This window comes from Pimephales promelas, chromosome 8 (genome assembly GCF_988280905.1).
Source record: "Pimephales promelas chromosome 8, fPimPro1.hap1.1, whole genome shotgun sequence".
Lineage (NCBI taxonomy): Eukaryota > Metazoa > Chordata > Actinopteri > Cypriniformes > Leuciscidae > Pimephales > Pimephales promelas.
Genome location: NC_142776.1, coordinates 31164164 through 31186722, shown reverse-complemented (window position 1 = coordinate 31186722; position 22559 = coordinate 31164164). Strand labels below are relative to the sequence as shown.

Below are 22559 nucleotides of genomic sequence, written 5' to 3'. Positions count from 1 at the left end.
TTAAAAAATATATAGGCTATTTGTGGCATCAAAAACAACTTAAAGCAATAATTATACATGAAATATTCTTTTTATGACTAGACAAAAAGCAGAAAATCATTAACAACAGGTTCTTCAGTTAGGCTTTCTGACACTTAAAAATATACAATAGGTATTAGCCTTAAAAATGTCAGCTTCTATATAGTGGTAAACTTGTTGCACACTGAAGACTTAAAACTATGTGGCCATTTAGTCGTGCATTTCCATGGATTAGCCTACTTTTATATATGATTTGAGATGCTAAACCACAACACAAAGTAAACTCTTGTATTGGTGTCCCAAGTTGAACTTGACTTTTCTCCCCATATATCCCAACTCAACGCACACTCCCAAGTGCTGCTGTTGATGTATAGCAGAGTCATTAAGTCATCGAGTAGGTGTCTTACTGCTGCTTTCTCTCACATCGACAGGCTCACAGTCTAATTACGTTTGGCAATCGGAGAGTGTAGTAGTATTATTCTATCCGTGCCGATTATTTCTGGCAAGAGTTTTAAACCGACGACAGCGGTGATTGGGCGGCGCAGTCACGGGGTCCGCAGTCTCTTCGCCCTGCCTAGAGTCAGTCAGTCAGTCGGGGGAAGGCAAGACTGCCTGCAAGCGCTTCTCTCTGTGTGGATCCACCATACACACACATACGCGCTCACACGGACCTTCACGCACAATTATTGTTAATTACGGAACCCTTTTCGGTCTTTTGAGAGTCGGTTTTTCCACCATGGGCGACAAAAAGAGCCCGACCAGGTAAGAAAGCGTCAACAGTCGGTAGTTTCCGAGGCGATTATGGTGACCGCGCGGCTGTTTTTCGCTCGGTGGACATTCGGATGCTTTTCTCGAGGAGTGTTTCTCCTTTCTCTCAGAAACAAGCGCAGCTATGGCGGCTTTCTCTTCTTCTCATAGGACTCTAAACACTTCTCAGTGCCTCTCAGACAAAGAGATTGTTCTTCCTACGGGATACGCCTGGCCTCTTCGGACGGGATTTTTGGTCGAAGTTCAACGTTAAATGGACCGTTTTTGACATTCAATTTCACGCCGTTCACCGACGCGATATCTTTAGCTCGCTGGCTAATGTTAGCGTTCGTGCCAGCGGACACCAACCTAGAGAGTGTATTATACGTGTTAAGCCCGGTTACTAGGAGCTGTGGAGAATAACCGTGGCTAGTTAGCTGGTTAGCGTGTATTTCCAGTATTTTCCGGTTCTAATAAACCGCCCTCGCGCGTCACGGGTCGGATTTTCTGTCACTTTCTGTGCCACTTCGGTTACATTAAACGAATTCGAGACAGTAAAAGTAGGGGTGTAGGATGTTAGGGGGCAAACATGGAGGTTGACCTTTCTAATTTGGTCTTCTTTTTGTTATTTAAGGCCAAAAAGACAAGCCAAACCGACAGCGGACGACGGATTTTGGGACTGTAGCGTGTGCACTTTCAGAAACAGTGCCGAAGCCTTCAAATGCAGCATCTGTGATGTACGGAAGGGCACGTCTACCAGGTATGGGCATTTAACGTTACACTGGACTTTTGCAGCATTGCAATTCTCATCTCATCCTCACTAATGCAGCTGATTGTAATGCTTTACTTGTTGATTTGCTCTTTAAGATTCATTGAAACACCAGTCCTCTCATGCAAGTTAAATGTAATTTCTTCAGTCTGATGACTGGCACTAGAATGGAATGTGGCAGCCAGCCCGTGCAGTCGCTGCAGTGATAGGCAAACTTTCTTTGTCCTGCATTAGCTTGAACACAATTTATTGCATTGGATTTCCGTGCAGATGCTTTCACTGCAGCTCCATGGTCATGCATGCTTGCTTGCAGAGGCATACCTGCTATTGCAGTGTTTGGATGTGTGGCTCGAGTCAGATTTCCAATTTAAATCCATGGCTGGCGTTTGTTGGGTTTGATCTAAGGCATTTAATGTCTGGGAAACTGTTTTAGAGGCATTTACTGTTCAGATCCAGAACGGGAAACAAATTATCCTGGTTTTCCTATCTTATTAAAGTGGTTGCAACAGTTTAAAGGTCAGTCAGGTGTCAGAAATTCTTCAGGAGAATGCAAGTGTAACAATGTCTGCTTGATTTAAGAATTAGACTAACATGGTGCACACTTGAAATAAAGCTTAAGGCGAAGAAGCAGACGTTAATGTTGTTTTTTTGATTTGACTAATTGAATGATTTCAATACTTAATTTCTATGCTGCTCATTTGGAAGCAGTCACTAGCAGGTCTGGGTGTGCTTGTCCATTCATACAGGTCATTTATTCCAGTGGTTCTCATTCGCTATCCTGGAGATCACTCTTATGTGTTATCTTTAGTTTAGGATGTCTGGATGTGACATTTGCTAATTATCTGTGGTTTTAAAATTAACCATGAGGCTTCTAAGCTCCTCAGGATGTCAAAGTGACTACATGCTGCACGCCCATCTATTATTCGCCTGCCTTATTTGACTATGCAATATATTTGATGTACTGCTTTTTGCATGCTATATTTCAGGCTAGTACGCTGATCATAATTTAGGTGTTAAATAAGGGATACTTCAGAACCCGGATTGAGAATCACTGATTAAATCGACAAATGAATGTGTTCGGTTTGCCTGAAATGCCATCGTGGTTGTATTCCTGTAAGCGTATGTTGCTGTGTATCCTCAGTTACGTATGTTCTACGTCTGTCTGGCCTGCGCTGTGTTTGTTATGATGTGTGAACCCGCCAACACTTCTCATCAGCTGACTGATGTGGTGTCTACAGCTATGAGTAATATGCGGCTGCACGCAGTAATCCCCGAGCTCTAACCTTTTCATTTGCTCTTTTACACCCAGTGCTTTTCTGACATTTGGGGGAAAGAAGAGGTGTCAGGAGAAGTCAGACACTCCAAAGCGGCGTATTTGTCAATAACGATTAGTCAATTTATAATATTCCCTTCGAAAACCCAGCTTAGCTCATGGATCTGTTCGCATTACGTTCATAGTAAAGACAGGAAATGATGCCATGTGCTTCGGAAAGCCCTCGTCTCACTCTCTCTGGTGGCAGCCCAGCTCCTATCAGTCTGCTAAATAGAAATCGCACGATATTGCTGATGAGAGCCGCTCTGTCTCTGTTTGATCTGCGCTGTCAAGCTTTGATGGATGCGATTGTTTGCTGATGTAAGAAGCCTGGCTCCCTTTGTAATGAGGACTAATTAGCCATCTTGTCCACGTTTGATGTATTCCAGTGGTGCGCGGGGGGAGCGCGGAGTGCTCGCAGAGAAATGATGCGCTCTCTTACAAGGGTGTAGCAGTTTAGGCTCCCATCTCAGCACCTTTTATCTCTGTTTCCCTCAGTGAATGGGTCTTTGTGGTGTGATAACACATTCCACTCACCAATTATTTTATCTTTGTTGGTCTTTGGAGTTCAAAGAATGCAGCAGCCCCCTGCGCAAAGATGTAGATTAGCAATGCGTGTTTGCTTGTTTTTCGTCATGTAAAGATATCCATTTAGTGTCGGGATGGTTGCTTCGAAGTCTATCTGATTCCTGAGCACAAGGCAGATTGATTACTTGCACACAGCATGCCGCGAACTTGGCTGCAGGAGTGTGTGCATGGTGTCGGTAGACTTCTAGGATAATAATTAAAGGTAATTTTTTGGGATAAATGTTAATTGAGCATAACTGATTCTATTTTGCTCAATTGAATCACTAACAGACCTCATAAAGGTTTGGATGTTCACTTATAGACTGGGCAATTTGACGCTCGACAGTGTGCTAATGAAGTGTTGAATGAATTATATGTATGGCTTTCATGCTCATGTATCCACAACTTGCAGGATTGTATGATTTGATGACATCTTTGCTGGAGGGCATGTCTCTCGTTGTGTTTTTCACACACAGCAGCTGCACACTTCATAAACTCGTTCGCTTTGTGTTGCCATGGCAGTAGAGGTTATCTAGGGTTACGCTACTGTCAACCCAGCAGAAATTTATCCTGAATCACTGTGGGCTTGTCGCGTGATATATTGGACGTGTGGTCTATATTATTTGTGATGTAGCACTTTTGGATTCAAGTTGCCTTAATCTTCCATTCTTACTAATCTGAACAAAAAATTCAGAACGATCTTCTTTCCTCTGAGCCCATCGAAATCAAATTTCCTCACACCGCATTCCTTGCAGACCTTAAAGCATCATGTTTTAATATTAGATTGGATTCCTGAGAACAGGAGTGAAGAATGTGACACCTTGTTTCAGTATCAGATTCCCTGGTTTCTATGTTCCAAGATGCATATCACTCACCCACAGGTTAGAGGGAAGAATCCATTAGGGTTTTCTTAAGTTGATTGATGTGCCGGATCAGGGGGAAGTGCCATTTGGCCTTTGTTACCTTGATCTTCAATGTCGGGTGTACTTTTACTTCCCCTGAAGCTCCCTGCCAGGTCCCCGACAAAGTTTTTCATCCTTTAAACAAGTGTCCAAGTTAGTTTTGTTTCTTCCTCTGTCAGAATTGATGAAAGCAACTGATTCAAAATTATGTTTATCGATAAAGTATACAGTGCAAAACATTACAGATATAGATGTTTGCTTCAAATTTGCAGAAATGGCTTTTTATTATGCTTTTGCGGCAGCATAAATATATTTAAAGGGAATGTTTTTATTAACTCCTCACTATATATGTATTTATTTTACACACAATCAGTAGTTGATTAGTCTTGTGCCCATCCACAGAAATCAAGACATGCACTGATTGACATAGTTGAAGTTTTTTCCGATGTTATTTTATTTACACTGAATGAAAACTGCAGTGCCGCAGAGCCTCTTACTGGATTGATCAGAGCAGACATTTTACTGGTGTATTTATTTTAAAAAAAAAAAAATTTTTTCCATAGAATTTGCCAACTGTTCTCTAACTCTTTAAAAGATTTGAGAGTCGTTGAATCAAATTTCAGTGAAATGATGAGGTGTCTTCAGCATTCCCACTCATTCTCAACAGCCTGTTTTAGTGTCTCTCTCTCGTGTGTCATGCACAGGTAGACACACAGAGCAAGCCGATGGAATATTAAGTATGTCACGGTGCAAGAATTTCATACAATCTTTGTGATTCCATGGGAAATTGAGGCTTTAAGTGTCTTGTTCCGCTTGGAATAACACAATATTGTCTTGACACTATTGATTTGTGAAATCAACAAGGATTGCAGAGATTCTGTGTGTGTAATTGATGGAGCAGAGATTTACAATCCAGTAATTTTCTTCGCCATTGCTTGAGTGCAGATTGTTGAGGATAATGAAATTACATAATCTGACTGCTAACACTGTCAATTCCCCCATGCCTCTACAAACACACTTAGACGCACGCTTGCTTATCCACAGTTATCAGCATTTTGACCTGCTCTAAACCACAGGCATAAGCTTTTAATCTATACCAGTGTGTTAATTGAGGGTTTAAAACTTCTAAGATTGCAGACATTAAGGAGAATGAGCACACTAGTTGTTTTTCATTAGAGCAAAAATGAGTGACCGAAATGCGTAAGATTTTGTCTTGTAGAGGTCAAATAGATGTGTTGAGTAGTGATGGACCAATATATCAGCCGGATTGATTCATCAAACATGGCCATTGGGATTGGCACATGTAATAAACATGTTATTGTAAAGTAGTTTAGTGTTCAATACTTTTTTTTTCACTTTTATGAAGACTGCATCTTATTTGCTATCCATATATATATATATATATATATATATAGTGGGGTCCAAAAGTCTGAGACAAACAGAGAAAATGGTTCTATTGTAAATGCATGATTTTTTAAAATTCATTATTTTTCATTTAAATTTTCTTCATTTAAGTTTTTATTAATATTATCAGCATAATATTCTGCTTGTGTAAATCCAACGACAATATTGTTAAGTACATTTTACATACATCTCATTTGCTGTCTTTAAATTGTATTAGCCTATATACAAAAGTCTGAGACCACTAGTGAAAATGTTTTGTTTCTAATATATTTTAACAATGTATCATCAGCATAATAGTCTAAGTGAAAAAATGCATGTTTATGAATTTGCTTTTACTTGCATTTAACAAGTTGGCATAGAACCTGATGATCAATTTTCCTTTTTGTTTTACATATTATAACTAATATGTTTTATACTTTTCAAACTCCTATACCTTTCGTATTATTTGTTAAAATAGGATGTTGAATCCCATATTTTCAGATTATAGACTTTTGGACCTCTCTACCCTGGTGGGTACCGATTGATGCTTATTATTGAGTTTGAACCAAGTGTGTGTGTGTGTGTGTGTGGGCTCAAATAGGCTTGAAAGTGATTTAGCAACAGAGAAATTGCTGGCCATGTGATTCTGAAGGGAGACAGATGACAAGGCACTTGGGAGGAGATAAAAAAGGCCCCAAAAGAAAGAATGGAGAGAGAGTGAATGAAAGCAAGAGAGCGAGTGTGCGTGTTGTACGTGTGTGCGCTGTGAGGAGGGGGGTTGTGGGCCACTGCATGCTGAGTTTGATGGACGGCTCTGTTGGGATGTGCTCACTCAGCCAAGAGGCTCTCAGAGGGAAGGCAGAATGGAGCACATCATTACCCAGCGCTGGGAAGCACTGGGCTCACCCTCCTTCAACTCCCGCTCTCCTCCGCATGTCGTTCAGTCAGTGGAGCAGAGGAGGCTGCCGTTCGCCTGACTCATGCGTATCTCACGTAACACAGTCAGTGACGTTCTGTGACCACACTTAATCAGCTAACTGAGTAGGAACTGAAGCGGTTGTACCACCTCGCTGTAGTCTGCGGAGCAGAGCGCTGATGAAGATGGTAAGGCAGACTGACTGGTAGATTGACTGACAGGTGGTCTTGATTGGAGCTGGAAAATGTTTTTTTTTTGCCGGAGGAAATATAAAGCTATTACAATCTGCAGCTCTGCCTGTATGTAGATGTTAGCGCTAAGAGGATTAGTCAGCCTACTTTATTGCTTGCTGATGTGTTTTTCTATGACATTAAATTCTTCAAAGCAGTAAAGGCATGGATTTGCAGATAATGCATGAAAGTGATGGCGAGGGAAATATCGTTTCTGTGAACTCTTCATATGAAGGTTTTATTTTACAACGGCAGTCTGTTTGAAAACTGTCACATGGCCTCTAGAAGTATTTAGACCCTTACAAGTTACATACAAAATATAAAATCAAGCAACATCTGAAAATAAATGCTTGATTTGAAAATGTAAAAAAAATGTATTTGACAACCTGTCTCCAAAAACAGTCTTCTATAGACCCCTTTTGCGCTGACGTCACAGTTACGTCACGGCGCTAGCTGGAGGCAAAACAAAGTGAAAACTGGTGGCGGCCAATACAAACCAGCACAGATTCGGCTACATAATAAGGAGCTTAAATTATTGTTACTATTATTAAATGTCATCTTGTTGTGTTGTTTGGTGCAAGAATTGATAAAAAAATGAATATGCTGTATTTGGAATTTTTATTTCTAGAAAATATTCACATCTTTAAAATCGCACCGTAATGTCACTTTTTACATTGTCGTCATCTCGGCGCTGGCTCGGCAGAACTGCCGTACACACAAGTCTTGTACAGGACCATATAGGCGTCTTAAGATTTATAAGCCCTCAGTTTGTCTTTACGATCGGTTTCTCTATAAGGTAGGTGTAGAAGTCAGGCCACCCAACCGAGGTAACGTAACGTTAGTCCCGTCAGATCGTCCATGCATTGAGTGAGCGTGTAGGCGGCTACGGGTCTCCCAATCTGGTTCCGTCCATTAAAAATAACTTTTGGAAATAACAATCGCGGTCCTGGACACTAAATGACCTTGCACATTAAGATACAATCGGATTTTCTCCAGTCATTGTTAAAAAACAAGCTAGCAATACTTGCTAACTTGCGTTAGTGAAGCGGCCAGAGGGATCGTTCTGCCTCCACCGAAGCTCCGCCCACAAACGTCACTGTGTTTACCAACTGAAAAGGGGTCTATTGTTTTAATCATTTTTTACTTTATGAAATGTTTTACTTGCAGATTTGGCTTCCAATTTTTTTCAATGCCAGTTGCTTTTATATTTAATACAGTGACTTTAGTGTTTAATATTTTGCAGGCCCACAGTCTCCAGATATTTTGGTTGTGTGGGAGTACTGAAACTTTTCTCTCTGTGCAAAAGTGAATCACAAAGGAGCAGTTCAGCGACAAGACATGGTTTCCTATTTGAGCGTTTAACAAAAAGTGCTTCTTTGTTGCATTTCTACTTATTAGTTTAGCAGAGCAGGCCAGTCTAGACATAAATATTCAGTAAATTGTTGTTGAATAGGGTGTATATTGCACAGCCTTTAGCTCCTTCATACTAATTTGAAAAGTGACCTTTAATTATACAGGTCAGAGGCAACGGCATGACACAAGGTTGAGTGAGTCTGAAAAAGAATCATATGAACAAAAGAAACATGACAAGCCTCTGCTGATAGATGGATCACTATGTGGGTTACACACAAACTCTACACCTGGTTTGCAATCTGAGTGATGAGAGGAATTGTGTGGTTTCCTTTGGTGAAAGGTCAAACAACACGGGAAGCTTCTCTTGGATGGATCAAAAAGAGAAAGAGATGTTCATGTTTGCTTTTTTGTTAGTTTTAGACAGGCCCACACAGAGTCTGTGCCTGATTTCCAAATACAAAATACAGGTCATTTTTATTTTATGCCACTCAAAGAACAAATCGTGTTGTGTGAGGAAAAAAACTGGTACTACTTGCACAGTCTCTTTTTTGTATTTTTATATCATTTGTTCTTTTATTGTTTGTAATTTTTTAGCAATTTTTTGGCATTTAGTCAGAAATTGTTATTTTATGAAATTAGAAACTAAACATGTACACTCTAAAAATTGCTGGGTTGTTTTAACCCAACTTTGGGTCAAATATGGACAAACCCAAATGTTGGGTTAAAAATGTATTCAGAAAATTTAACCCAGTGGTTGGGCTTGTCTATATTTGACCCAAAGTTGGGTAAAAACAACCCAGCAATTTTTAGAGTGTAATATTTAGTCTGAGCTCCTGACGTGACAATCAACATTTTTCTATTTGGTGGTGTATTATTTTATTTATTTACTTACTTTATTATGTTATCTGCTAACTGGCCTGTTTTCACATTGCATTTCACATCCACATCTTGTGAGCGCAGAAGATTTTTCACCACACCTGAGATCTTCTCGCCAGAGAGCAATTTCCTCTGGGAAGAAGGAGGGCAGAATCCCTCCAGAAGGTGGAGATGAATGTTTAATGTCCTCCACCCAGTCGAGAGCGACAGCACAGGAACCCAGGGCCTGTTCTCTAGGTGCTCCCTTCACTATCTCCGTTCTGTACAGCAGGCACAAAGCCACTAATCGCTTAGTAGAAAGGCTTATGGGAGCCCCGTCCCAGAGCTTGTTCAACACGCGCACACACATGGCAGCTTCATCATCCCCCACCAGCCAAACGCTTAATACTGCTACGCCAGAGGATCAAGGCGCTCCTCGAACTGCCATGCACATAACTGTCGCGTTTGCCGTGATGTAAGAGGCGAACATTTTAAATCTAGTGGTGAATCTCACAGTTGCTGTCAGAAAATGTCTAAAAAGTTTTTTTGCACTGCTTTTTCTTTTTTACATTCAGAGTGCTCCATCTGAGATTAATTAAATCCATAAGTTTAACGAGTCTTATCCTTTAAATGACAACAGGTTGCTTTTTAGATTTCAATCTGCCTGCGCCTATAAAGGTACAGCACCTTGTAGTCCAATACCATGCATAAGTATCAGATATGGATCCCATTGACCTGATTGTCCTCTCTCCAGGGCACTTTGTGGCCCCATAGCATGCAAGAGTCAATGACCGTGATTGCCTGCTTATGCTGCACTTGAATTGGAGAGCTGTGTTAATTGACTGCTTTTTGTAGCCTCTCTTCACTGGAGCGTTCTCTCATTTTGTCTTGCCTCTACATGCAATCTGTTTCATTTAACTCAGCCATAATTTACTGCCCCGCTAACGTTTGTGTAACTGAAGCCTAGACTGGAGCCTCACCGAAATGCCAACCTCTCTAGGAATCAAAGAGTCTCCATGTGTGGTGTCATTAATTACAGCGCATCAGTTTAAAGTGACACGTGCCACCATGGGGTGGGGCTTTTCAGACCAAGGCTTGTTTTCACACAGTTCTACATTTACAAAAATAACCAGTTGTATATTAAAAAAAGTAATAATTTATTTAATTGAAATATTCAATTAATATATGAATTCAACTGAGAAAGGGGAATAGCCAGGTCCGACAAGACGATTTAAGTTAAGAAAACCTTTTAAAAAAACCTTAGTTATAAATAAATAAATAAATATATATATATATATATTATATATATATATATATATATATATATATATATATATATAAGTAATTTTCTTAGGTAAAGGGTTTGATTGCAACTGGATTTCTTTGCAATGAGATTGGTGCATTACTGAGAGCTATTTACATCTGTTTCATTCATACTGGAAGCTGAATGGTTCCCTTGTGCAGAAACTCCATATATGCCTCACAGAAGTAATGTAACTTGACGTTACAGGAAATCCCTAATGTGGTCAAAAGCATCATGATATCGCTGTAGCTGAATAAAAAGATGATCGAAACTCTGACTGATTAAACTTGAAGACACTAATCGCACTACTGCCGCAATATGGTGTATTTGAGTTATTCAAGCCTTCTTTGGTATTTTCATCTTAAAGTAAAGGCCTATTTATTAGGGCTGGGTATTGACCCAAATTTCACAATTCGATTCGAATTCGATTCGATATTGATTATTTTGGATATCAGTTACAATAAATGGCAAATTTTCTCAAGGAAATCAAATCTCTTAACTAATGCTGTAAACTATGGGAGTCTAGTACTTCATTAGCCTAATATGAAGGTAATAATTAACTGTTTTGTAGCTATACAAACACTTAAATTACACTTATTTATTTTTATAATAAGAAGATTATATGAAATATAAACATTTACATGGTGGCTGTCTTAAACTTGCCAGATTTATTCAAATATGCATTAAATATTGAAGAATATTAAGATTATAATGCATACTATGGTGTGTGTATATATATATATATATATATATATAGAGCAAAATGCTCGTCTCTAGAGTTATTTTTTCTAGCTTACTAACGTGTTGTGGGTTTTCTGAGGTAAATATGACATTGATTACAAGCTGTTTAACTGATGTCTTTCCACGGTTGAAACGCTGATTGAGTGAATCAATGTGACATGATACGGATTTCGATACGGAAGTTGTACTCTATCTTTTAACTCGCTTTCAGATGCTCATTCATGTTTATTTCACACTGTGATTGGTATTATTAAGCTGGAAGAGAGATCAGCGCTGCTGCTGCTTCTCTTGAGCTGCGTCAGAGCGATCTCACACCACAGCGCCAAAACATTATTTATGTTTTTGAATTTCTAAAGAAAATGGGCACAATTTGAAAATTGAGACTTTGTTTCATATCAATAGTAACAAAGGACAAAGATAATTGTGATTTTTTTTTTTTTTTTTATTATTTATTTATTTATTTATTGCGGATGCGCGCAGCCGCGATACAATGTTCCATTCATTCAAATGAAACAGGATAACTAATCGAGTCTTGGGATTTAAGAATCGATATCGGTTCGTAAAAATGATAATCGATTAATATCGAGAAATCGATATTTATTACCCAGCCCTACTATTTATAATGCAATTGTAATTGACACAGCCTTTATCAATATATAGAATACTATAAAATATATTGTCTGCCTCATTCTATAAGAAGCCACATCTGCTCACAAAAGAAAGTTATTTCAAACACTCGACTGATGTTATGAAGTGAGTTTGAAAACATAAAATTTTGTCTTTTGTTGGACAACAGGTTTATAAACGCTTTGCATTACAGTTTGGGAAGATATTTGATGCGTGTTGCTTTTTCAAATGCACATTATAAGCAACTCAAACTCACAGTGCTTTCATAGATGGAGCAGCATTTACTACTGATCACTAACACGCAGTGCTATTTATTTAAATAAAAATTAAAAATAGCAGATTGTGCAATTTAATAATCACAATAAGCCTAATCGCAACTTCGCTTTAATTTTGATTAATCATACAGCTCAAGGATACAGTGTTCTACACAGTGTGCTATATTGTGTACTGCAGATTGTGTCAAATGGAAGTCATCCAGATACTCCATGCATAAAGAAATGGACCTTAGTTAGAGGTAGGCAACGTTTCATTTAATGCAAATGAAAATAAGGTTCTGAGGGAGAGAGATGCAGTCAACAAGAAATGTTTTGAAAAGACGTATTCTGTGTTTTGTCCGCTGAATGGTGGACACCAAAGTATATAACGGTAAATTGCTCCTTACAGCGTTGTTCATTCAAGTGAAATTAAATGTGGCATATGCCCCGACTAATCCATATCCGGCATAAACCTCTCTCATCCAACTCCAGTCAAGTTTCCCTTGACTTGGCAACCAACGTCTGTTTGCTAATGTGAGTTTGGTTAGTGTCCATCTCAGACTGTATGCCATTTCTCTCTTCCCATCGGAGAGGTGCCACCTGTGTTCTTACACGAGTCCCAGTCAACAGGGTGAGGTTGTGATGAGGCGGTCATGTGTCGATCAGTAAATAATGCATTGTGTGGATTTTGTCATGCTCAGTGAGTGTTGACAGCAGCGAGACATGCCGGTGAGCTCTCGTGGCTGAGTTACAGCTGGCACTGATTCATGGCTCAAACTCTCAGCCTGTTTCTGTCTCTCTAAACTGCCCCTGATACAAATCTCCCCTCGTGGCAGGAGATCCACCAAGGGAAGGTTAATCAAATCAATCACAGGCCTGTCTGCCGCTAGACTCCCGGGCTGACCTCAGGTTGGAAGGGATTTCTGGTTCCCCCTCAGGAGGTAAAATAAGCCAAGTACCTGTTAAGTGGGGGATCGTGCACTTTTGACAAAACCCCAGTCTGGATTAGAGCAAATTACTCAGTGCTAAGTGGATAGACTGAACAAATGGATGCATATATAGATGTAATGGTTATCTGTAAAAACAAAACAAAAAAACATACTGTTCTCCCCCCATGGTCTGGCACACTTTTACACCGTGGTTAATCTCAAATCAGAAGATGTATCCATCTGTCAATGTGTGCCACATGGGTTTCACGTCTGAGTAGCTGTCCAGTCAACTGTCAAGTATGTAAAACTTAATCTGTTTTGGACATCACAATTTCTTCATGTGTTGGTGTGTTGCTGATCAGCATGGCAAGTGAGGGAGATACGCTACTGATAAAGCTACTGCCGTTTATAAACCTACTGCCCATGGACCAAAACAAGCACTAATTAAGTTTTCCTGCAATATTAAAGTCATCTGATTCTGAAGCCATTCCATAGCTTAATGTGAGGGACAGAAGTATCTTTACATCAAGTTAAAGTTCACGTAAACTCGTCTTCCTTCCGCTGCAGCTGTCAATCATTCTCCGTTCAGCATTCAAACAGCTCGCCTCGTCCGGTTACGACAGGGTGCACGGTTATACTCTCTCCAGTATGATATTTTCACGTTATAATGCGTGATCTGTAGAAAATGGGCTATGGATTTGCATAAATGACTTTAATTTGCTGGAGTTTGCTGTTTCTAAACGACTCTACCGTTAGCATACACAGCACAAGTATGAAGTATTAAAACTATGAGTAACCAAAATGATCAATAAACTGTTGGACTGATATACACTAGGTTTTGTGCGCTCAACATTTCTTCGCTTTGTGCCGTGAACTTTTAAATGCGCTCTTGTGCAGCACTGTGACTCCATGTTGATATTATATCTGCAGATTTGAGATGCAAGTACATTTAACCAATGAGTCGCTCACAGCCGCATGCATGAGCGCTCTTCACAAAGCGCGCGCAAGTATTTTAAAATGAAAGCAGCCTTCTCTGTGATTTTCATATTTTTAATACATAAGCAAACTGCATTCCAAAAGACATAAATAATGCCTAATTCGGTTAAACCCCGAACTTTATGAATTATGATGTTTCAGAAGGTTCGAGCGAAATTAATCGTTCAACCCAGGTAAAACATTTACCATATCGGCCGATGTTATATCGGTGGCCGATATATCGCGCACCACAGCTTTTATAGCATAAATGTAAAAACCTTTTCAAATTGTTTGCTTTTCCTTAGTTATTCAGGAACTGACACACCTTAGCAGTGTGTCAGTTCCTGATCTTTCTTTTTTTTCTTCCCTTGACCAGCACAGACCTGATGCATACTATTCCCACATGCTCTAGTCTAAAAGATGCTCTTTAGTATCATTTGCCAGCGGGCCCTAAAGCTCATCTAGATTCCTTACAGAGGTTGTATTGATTGGAGTTGTGCTGGCCTCTTGTACATGATTCCCCATTATGAGGGATTGATTGGCTTCACATTGGCTGGTCTCTGTGAAAAAGGCATCTGTATCACATCAGTCATAGGGAGTGAAAGAACCATCACTATCTAAGGGCCACATGTTTTCTTCAAACCACCAGTAGACAGCTGTTAGTTTTATCCAGGGTTACATGTTGGTTTGAGTTGAAGGGCATCAACAGCACCATTGGGTCTTGGGATCAATAGCTGCTTCTATCAGTACTTCAGTTGCATTCTGCCTCGTTTATTATTCTGTGACCTCTTACACTCCTAACCAGGCACAACATGACATGATGCTATTGATAACCTTTTGCGACAACAGTCATAGCAGTCAGTTCAATGTCTTGCAGTCATAAATGTCCTCTACACAAATATGTGAACACAATGATTCAGTCTCGTTTTTACGAGTTTTCCAAATGTATTCTCAGGTTTATTTTCTGTGGTTTACCTTCCATGAGAACACTTTAAGCATAACGGTACAATACATTGGCTAAGCCTTCATGTTTGTGCATTTACGTGAGGATATATTGAGTATGTCTAGCCTTAATCTTTCAGTTTTAAGAATCTAACCGCCATCTAAACAGCTAAACATTCCCAACTGCGACTGATCTGAAATATTGAGGTGAAGAGGACTCCCGAGTCTAAATGTTTAGACAAAGCAAAAAAAAAAAACACTTGTGGGCTTCAGCCCCGTGATCAGTTGAAATCCTCTGTTACCCCCAGCTGCTGCCAGATGTTGGCCATTATGCTTGAGGAACGTGAGTTGGCTCGGGCTGCATGGCGCTCTGCCTCAGATCTCAGACACAGCCCCTCGGCTTTTAATTAACTCAACACCGCGCCGAGGAGAGAGCCTCCAGCTTTCCACCGTTACAGAATGTGTGTGCGCACAGAAGCAAAAAGGTTTTCTCACCCACATAGATACTATTCTTTAGTAAAGAAATTCATAATCTCAGTTGTGTAAATCACTTCTTACCTGGTAATTTTTAAACGTAGTATATTCATGCTGCACATGAGAACAGATGAATATTATGCAGTTTCAGGCTTGCTGTTTTGTGTTTGAACATTCAAGCGCAATGGATATCTGAGAGTAAGAAATGATACAAATATCTGATTTCACTAAATAACTTGGTCATATGGACTATTTTTATGGCACTCCTATGGTACTTTTTTTTGAGCGCCTAGATATTCTGCTTTAGTGAATAATATTAATAATGTTTTTGACCAGATCATTTTTTAGTAATCTTTTCTTTTCCCTTTCTGTGCTACTTTTATATGTAGGCTATACCCCAAGATTTAATGGATCTTGTTTGTTTCAGCGAACAGCCAGACTGAAAACAGCTTTCTATCCGGTTTGTGACAAATGGGGCTAAACCTTCTAGCTAATCTGATTAATCCCTATGACAATGACATGCTGCAAATGTCCCACCCTATGATCCTCACAGTCATTTATTAAAGGAGTAGAGTAATGAGATTACACATTCAGCAGCAGACCCACACAGCTGGCGATGGACTGTCATCACATTCAGGGACCAGCAAAAGGGTTTTAGTCACTGAAATGCCTGCAGGGGGCATTACCTCGCTAGGTATGCGTTAAAGTCTTCATCACAATCCAGAATCTGTGCTTTAAAATGGTTTTGTGTACACGGACTGAGGTGGATTACATGCAGACGTGATGGAGAGGAGACTTTTTGATGCTGTACATACAATGAATTTCCGGTCAAATGTTATTAACTTAATTCTGTATGTTTGCTCCAAAGAGCCTTTTTAATAAATATAAATGAAACAAAACTTAGAATGTTCATAGTTGTATGCAATATTTAAATTCTTCCATTATTATATACAATAACAATTAAACGATTATTAAAAATGATTTGGTATTGTTTATATATCTCATTATAAAATCATTTATTTCAGTAAGTTTAACTTTAAATGTGAAACTAATATATTATATTGACTCATTACATGCAAAGTGAGATGATTATGGTTTACAGATTTTGAAAACCCCAAATTCAAAATTAGAATATTTTGAAAAGAAAATGTTTTGAAAAATTTGAATTTTTTCAAAGGTGTAAGCCATAGTCATCAAAATTACAACAAATAAATTCTTAATGTCTTACTTTGCATGTAAAAATGTTGCTTGTCCGAAAAGAAAGTTTATTCTTTATGTAATTTATTCTCAAGCAATATTCTCATCAGTGTTCTGTTCAATCAGCTTATTTAAATGACATTTACAGGGCATTTCCCTCCCTAATCTTATTAAATGTATTCTTCATCTTTCATTTCAAATTCCTAAATTGGATCTATAAATTTAGTTAGAATAAATAAGACACTATAGGGCTGTTACCCTACTGGGCTGATCAAATTAAATAATTTACACTGAAAAAAAACAACTGCATTAAATAATGTTATGAGATTGTTTTAAATATTTTTGATACAGCTAAGAAATGTTGGAAAGAATGATCATTTTAAACAGTAGGTGGCGGGAGGCGACCGTCTTAATGAGCGAGTCAATGAGTCATTCATTCAAATGACTGATTCATTCAAGAATGAGGCATTTGTTTATTAATGGATCATTGAATATTTGACTCAACCGATTCATTCAAAACACTGAATCATTCAGTAATGAAAACATGGTTGAGTGTTGCTGTGAGATGCACATTCTTTTGTGATCTATGTTAAGAACTATTTTCGCTGCTAAAAAACAGAGCAAAGATAGCCAATATTGTGTCTAAAATGTAAGTGACTTAATTTTAACTGTTTCTTAAACTGTTGTTTGAAATTGTCACATTTTCAATCGTTATGGTGTTCAGGAAAACAACACTCGTTACGCAAGGTTGCTTAACTGAATCATATGTTAAATGTAAAAACTCCACATTTAGAATTTTTATCGGCAATATGTTAACTTGAGTTTCTTTGTGTTTCCATTTCTCCTTGAGCCTCAACACCGCAACCTTGTTACTGTCAGTAATAGCCTACAATTATTATCCACTATCAATCGCAATTTACAAGAAATGTCATTACCAGAATCATTCTCATGTTTTGGTGATACCCTATGAATGAATGGAGATAGGAGCAGGCTTAAAAAAGATGCAAAATAAACAGTTTATGGATAGTGCGGCCTCTTTCCTGCTTATATGTTGGTGATACCCTAGTCATTTATTGTTGACTAGAGTATCACCAAAACTTTCACCAAAAAATGTATACGTTGTATAATCAGGCTACTTTTCCGGTCAGGAAAGTAAAATTCTCTTTTACTTTTGCCCTTCAAAAAATCCACTTGTCCCAGAGAAGCGGACAAGTGTTAATGTCGAGCCATGATATATGTATATATGTTGCTACTTTTGGAAAAGGATGTATTTTAACCTAAATTCTGGTTAAATGAGTTTCATCTCAAATTTTTGTTGCAACTGCATCTCAGTAAATGCAGTGGGTTTTTCCACCTAAACCTGAGGGACAAGACAAGGTTATTTTCTGTGGAAATCAAATGCAGAGATGTTTGAGTTTGTGTTGAACCAAGAACATTCATTTGAAAAGGACATTATATTAGGAAACTGACTACTTCTGATTACTTCTGATTTTAGACATTGAACTTGTACTTGTTGGTAACCTAAAGGCTCACCAGATGAGTGAAGAGTTTACTCGTATTGGTTTGTGCCACTCTGATGATATCAACTCTTTTTGGCCCCACAGGAAACCTCGGATAAACTCCCAGCTGGTGGCACAGCAGGTGGCCCAGCAGTATGCCACCCCTCCTCCCCCAAAGAAAGAGAAGAAGGAAAAGCCTGAGAGGCCTGAGAAAGATCGCGCCGAGGGGGAGCGTCCCGACAGAAATCCACCCGACATTGAACGCACGGACACGGACAAGGACAAGGACAAATGCGAGAAGGATCAACCTGAGAAAGAGAAGAAGGACCGAGAGAAAGAAATTAGCCCAGCCATCACCAAGAAACCCAACAACAAAAAGAACAAGTCCGTTATTCACCAATAAGAATTTGAGAAACTTCTGTGCTTTATGGCATTTGTAATCAAAAGAATTTCTCTTTACAGACCCAAGTCAGACAGCCATCAAAGCCCACCCAGTGAGCGAAACAGCATTCAGTCCGGAAAATCCACAACCAAAATTAAGAACTCTCACATCTCCAGGTATCTAACCTTTTATTTTTGTATTCATTTATTCTTTTTTTTCTTTTCTTTTTCTTTTTTTTTTAAGTCAGGCAGTCAGTCTGCCTACCGCACAGGCATTCATAATGGTGCGGAGCAAAGCGACCGTTTTCATTTCATTCCTATGGAAAAACACTTAGTCTGCTCTGCACCATTATGAATGCACTTTTTTACATTTTACTCTGTTCTGCTTGCTCTGCGTCCGTTGACGCGTGCGGCCATGCGCATTTTAGTTTAGCTTTCAAATTGGTGCCAATTTGGGGGCGGGTTGCTTGAATGATGAGTTCATTAACCTATTACTCAACAGCAAAAGTAATGGGCAAGTGATGTAACCAGTGTTGCTTCTAAACACCAACTATCATAGCAAGACTTCTGCCTATTGTACTTGTCTACCAATAAAACAAAATGCCAGTACTTTTTTTACACACTCCTACTGTTTACTAGATACTCTATCTATCAACTTTAACACATAGACTACTTTTCGTACTTTAGTGCCACCGGTCCAGTTGTAAAGAAACACGCTCATCGCTGCAGTCCGTTTCAATGCACCCCTTCTTTTCTGCTTCATTTAGTTTTCGCCGCCATCACAGATAGGAGGACTTGTAATCCTGTGAAACACCCGTTCAGCGCCTATGTTAATACTTCACAAATGCATGAGCCCACAATGCATTGGACTACAGTTCATAGCCGTAACACATAAATACAGTAGATTAATGTTAAAAATGAGCTGTAAATTAACAGCAGTTGCTTACTGTGAAGAATATTTCACACGTATGAATGCATTGTTTTATACAGCATATTACCGTTTTAATGGAAAACCCTAACAGTATGTTACTGTCAGAATTTGGCCATATTTTACAGCAATTTTGAAAGTAATGTTTAAAATAAATTGAAAAATATATAAATAAACTGCCCCTCAGTAATGCTCTCATAGCCTGGAAAGGAGAAGACACTTCTATTAGCTCTAGACACAGCCATATGATTTCATAAACATGCTTAATGCTGCTATTTAAAAGCCCAAATAATGGTAGTGTAATAATAAAAACTGATCTGACTTGAGAATGTGTTGTAAGTCACTCTGACAGTGAACAAAGCTGGCAGTCAGCAGTGACGAAAATCACTGTAGAAACTGCTCTGATTCATGACAAATGCCTCTGCCTCTCTCTCTCTCTCTCTCTATGTGTCTGTCTCAATCCCTTTCTCTCTGAATGAGCAAGTCGTGGGCTGATCTCAAATGAGCAGCACAGTTTTACTCCCACACACGCCCTTTTGGCTGCCGTCCCACCATTCTGTTTCTGTCTGCTTCTGCCAGCAGAGCTCATTGTGTCACATTGTCTTGGAGGCATACTAACAACTGAGGCTAATACCAATCAATGAGATTTAGCTTTGTGCTTTTGCTATGCACACAACCCTGGAAATATGTCTCCATTTTTTGAAAGATTTTGTTTGACTTTTTGTGTACATGTCAGTTTTGGTGATGTTTAACTTTTGAAATGTCTGCTGGTCGGTGTTAATTTTGCTGATCTAGAGCAAACAAATGTTTAGGAAATGTGAACCTGGTCTTATTTTCTCTCACAATCATCTTTTGACCTTACCTTTCTGCATACCAAGCAGTGTTTAGGGGGTTTTACTTCTACATGTTAGCGCTAGTGAGTCTTTTGCATTAAAAGCTGTTTGGCTGTCTGCGTGTTTTTTACTGTGGACAAGTGTTTGACCTCTAGACGTGGTTTTCATGAAACGACCATCCTTTTCTGCATTTAATTAAAAATAAAAGGAGGACTTTCCCCCTTTTTTTACCTTAAAATACTAATTATTTGTTATGGCTGGGCCCAGAGGGAATCTGTACTTTTTTTTTTTTTTTTTTCACCATTTTCTTCACTGATTTAATGTATTTTTAATATCATATATTATTTTTATTTTTTTTATGTAATAATTGAATTTATTTAAAATATAATATAATTTAAATTTTAAAATAATTTGTTTAAAAATTGTATTTATTCCTGCAATTAGAAAGCTGAATTTTAAGCAGCCATTACTTCATGATAACTTGTTGTTCAAAAAGCCTTTCTTATATTTATCTATGTAAACAGTTGTGCTGCTTCATTTTTTTTTTTTTTTTTGGTAACCATGATCCATGAATATATTCCAAAGATTTTTTTTTTTATAATATAAAGTCACTTCTGATCAGTTTAATGCGTCCTTGCTGAAGAAAATACATTTTCCGACAAAACAAAAATGCAGTATCACTATTTTTGAATGACCACAAACATTTAAATAGTATTGTATTGCCAACATTTAAAGTCTATAAATATATATTAAAAAAACTGCATTACCTACTTTAAAAAGGTGACCTTGGTTTTGTAAATCGCAAAGTGCAAGCATGAAAACATGATTTTATCTTCATTTAAAAAAATGAACCCATGACTTTACAGGTGCCAAGTGCATGTTACTTCACCATCTTTACTTTCCAAAGGTGATCTCTAAATTGTGTTCTTTGTGACACTACCCCCCTGAATATTTCTCCCTATCTCCACATCCGCAGACCCAAGCTGAAGAACATTGACAGGAGCACAGCCCAGCAGCTGGCCATCACTGTGGGGAACGTCACAGTGATCATAACAGACTTTAAGGAGAAGACCCGCACCTCCTCCACCTCGTCCTCCACAGTCACCTCCAGCGCCGGCTCTGAACAGCAGCACCAGAGCTCCGGCTCCGAGAGCATGGACAAGGGCTCATCCCGTGCTTCGACCCCAAAGGGAGACCTCTCGGTCGGGCACGATGAGTCATTCTGAGCGCCACGGACGCTGTCGAGACCGCAGGGATGTACTTTGCCTCCATTTTCCCCTCACCTTGCCCTGAGCCAACTCATATTCATTTCCATCTCTGAAAGGGGGATTTATGGTCCTCTCACCCACACACACTCGCATACATTTGTGTGAATGGTGCAAACTGGACCCATGGTATTGGGTCGTTGGGCGACCTGTACCTCCTTTGCCTTTCTGGAGACATCCCACTCTTGTATGTATTGTTTTATATTTGTACGTGGATGTGCAGCTGAATCGACTTTTTTTCTGGACCATTATTGCTCTTATTTATTATGTTGCATCTCTCTACTTCAAGAGATTTGTTTTCTCTTCAGTTTCACACAGCTAAAGTAGCTGTTGAAACAATCTTGCCGGAGATTCCTGAGAAACTTCCCGCAATGGTGCTAGATACACTGTGAAATGGTTTCAGTCCTCAGACTGACGTTCACACCATAGAAACAGATCCCTCTGCTCTTGAAAACAATGGAAATGCTTGTGGCCTGGTGTCAGGCTGAATTCTTCTGTTGCTTTGTTTTGGGATTTTTTTTTTTTTTTTCCATTTTGCGAGACTGGTTTGAACACTTGTGCACTGGGATTCCCTAGATTTGGTTTCATCAATGAACTAAACGGATGGTGTTTTGCATCCGCTTTGTTATGGAGAAGACAGCTGGGATTCAAAAACTGCAAGGAGACATTGTGAGCATGATGTCAGCTTTGTATTTGAACATTCGGAACTGAGCTTTCTTAACGCTCACTTGGCTTAACGTCTGGTTTTGCAAATGTATTTGAAACGTTTTATTTGACAGCTTTTGGTGTTCTTCATGGTCTACATAATATGATGTATTGTAAAAACACTAAAAGGTCTGAAGGACTTATTTTGCGATTTCTAGTTCTTTTTGATTTGAAAGAAACTCATTTTAATGTTAGGGCTGTACTCAGCCTCGTTTTAATCTGAAGGCAAACGTGTGACTTCACCCCATTATTTTCAGAAACTTATTTTACTCAAACAGTCCCACCGAGACATGCTGAACATGAGCTTCAAACTGTCGTTGAATTCATGGGAACTCTCACAAGCATTCAGTACCAACATTTTAAAAAATTAGTTTATTTGGGTGTCATGAAAAATTGACGCAAGCATGATTTCTCTCAACATTACCGATCCCCATTGACTCAAAATACTCGAGCT

At 38.9% G+C, this 22559-nt stretch overlaps 1 protein-coding gene across 1 annotated transcript; it reads left to right on the top strand.

Annotated features, from left to right (window-relative positions):
- Positions 1–576: 576 nt before the first annotated feature.
- Positions 577–21509, top strand: rybpb (RING1 and YY1 binding protein b). The gene is made up of 5 exons (XM_039664789.2): positions 577–780; positions 1400–1525; positions 18099–18377; positions 18456–18551; positions 21112–21509. The coding sequence occupies exons 1-5, from the start codon at positions 755–757 to the stop codon at positions 21359–21361; spliced, it is 777 nt and encodes a 258-aa protein (XP_039520723.2). The 5' UTR covers positions 577–754; the 3' UTR covers positions 21362–21509.
- Positions 21510–22559: the final 1050 nt, after the last annotated feature.

Coding starts and splice junctions, on each gene's coding strand:
- rybpb (XM_039664789.2), top strand. CDS start 755: ATGGGCGACAAAAAGAGCCCGACCAG. Junction 1,526..18,098: donor CGGAAGGGCACGTCTACCAG/GTATGGGCATTT, acceptor TTGGCCCCACAG/GAAACCTCGGATAAACTCCC. Junction 18,552..21,111: donor AAGAACTCTCACATCTCCAG/GTATCTAACCTT, acceptor CCACATCCGCAG/ACCCAAGCTGAAGAACATTG.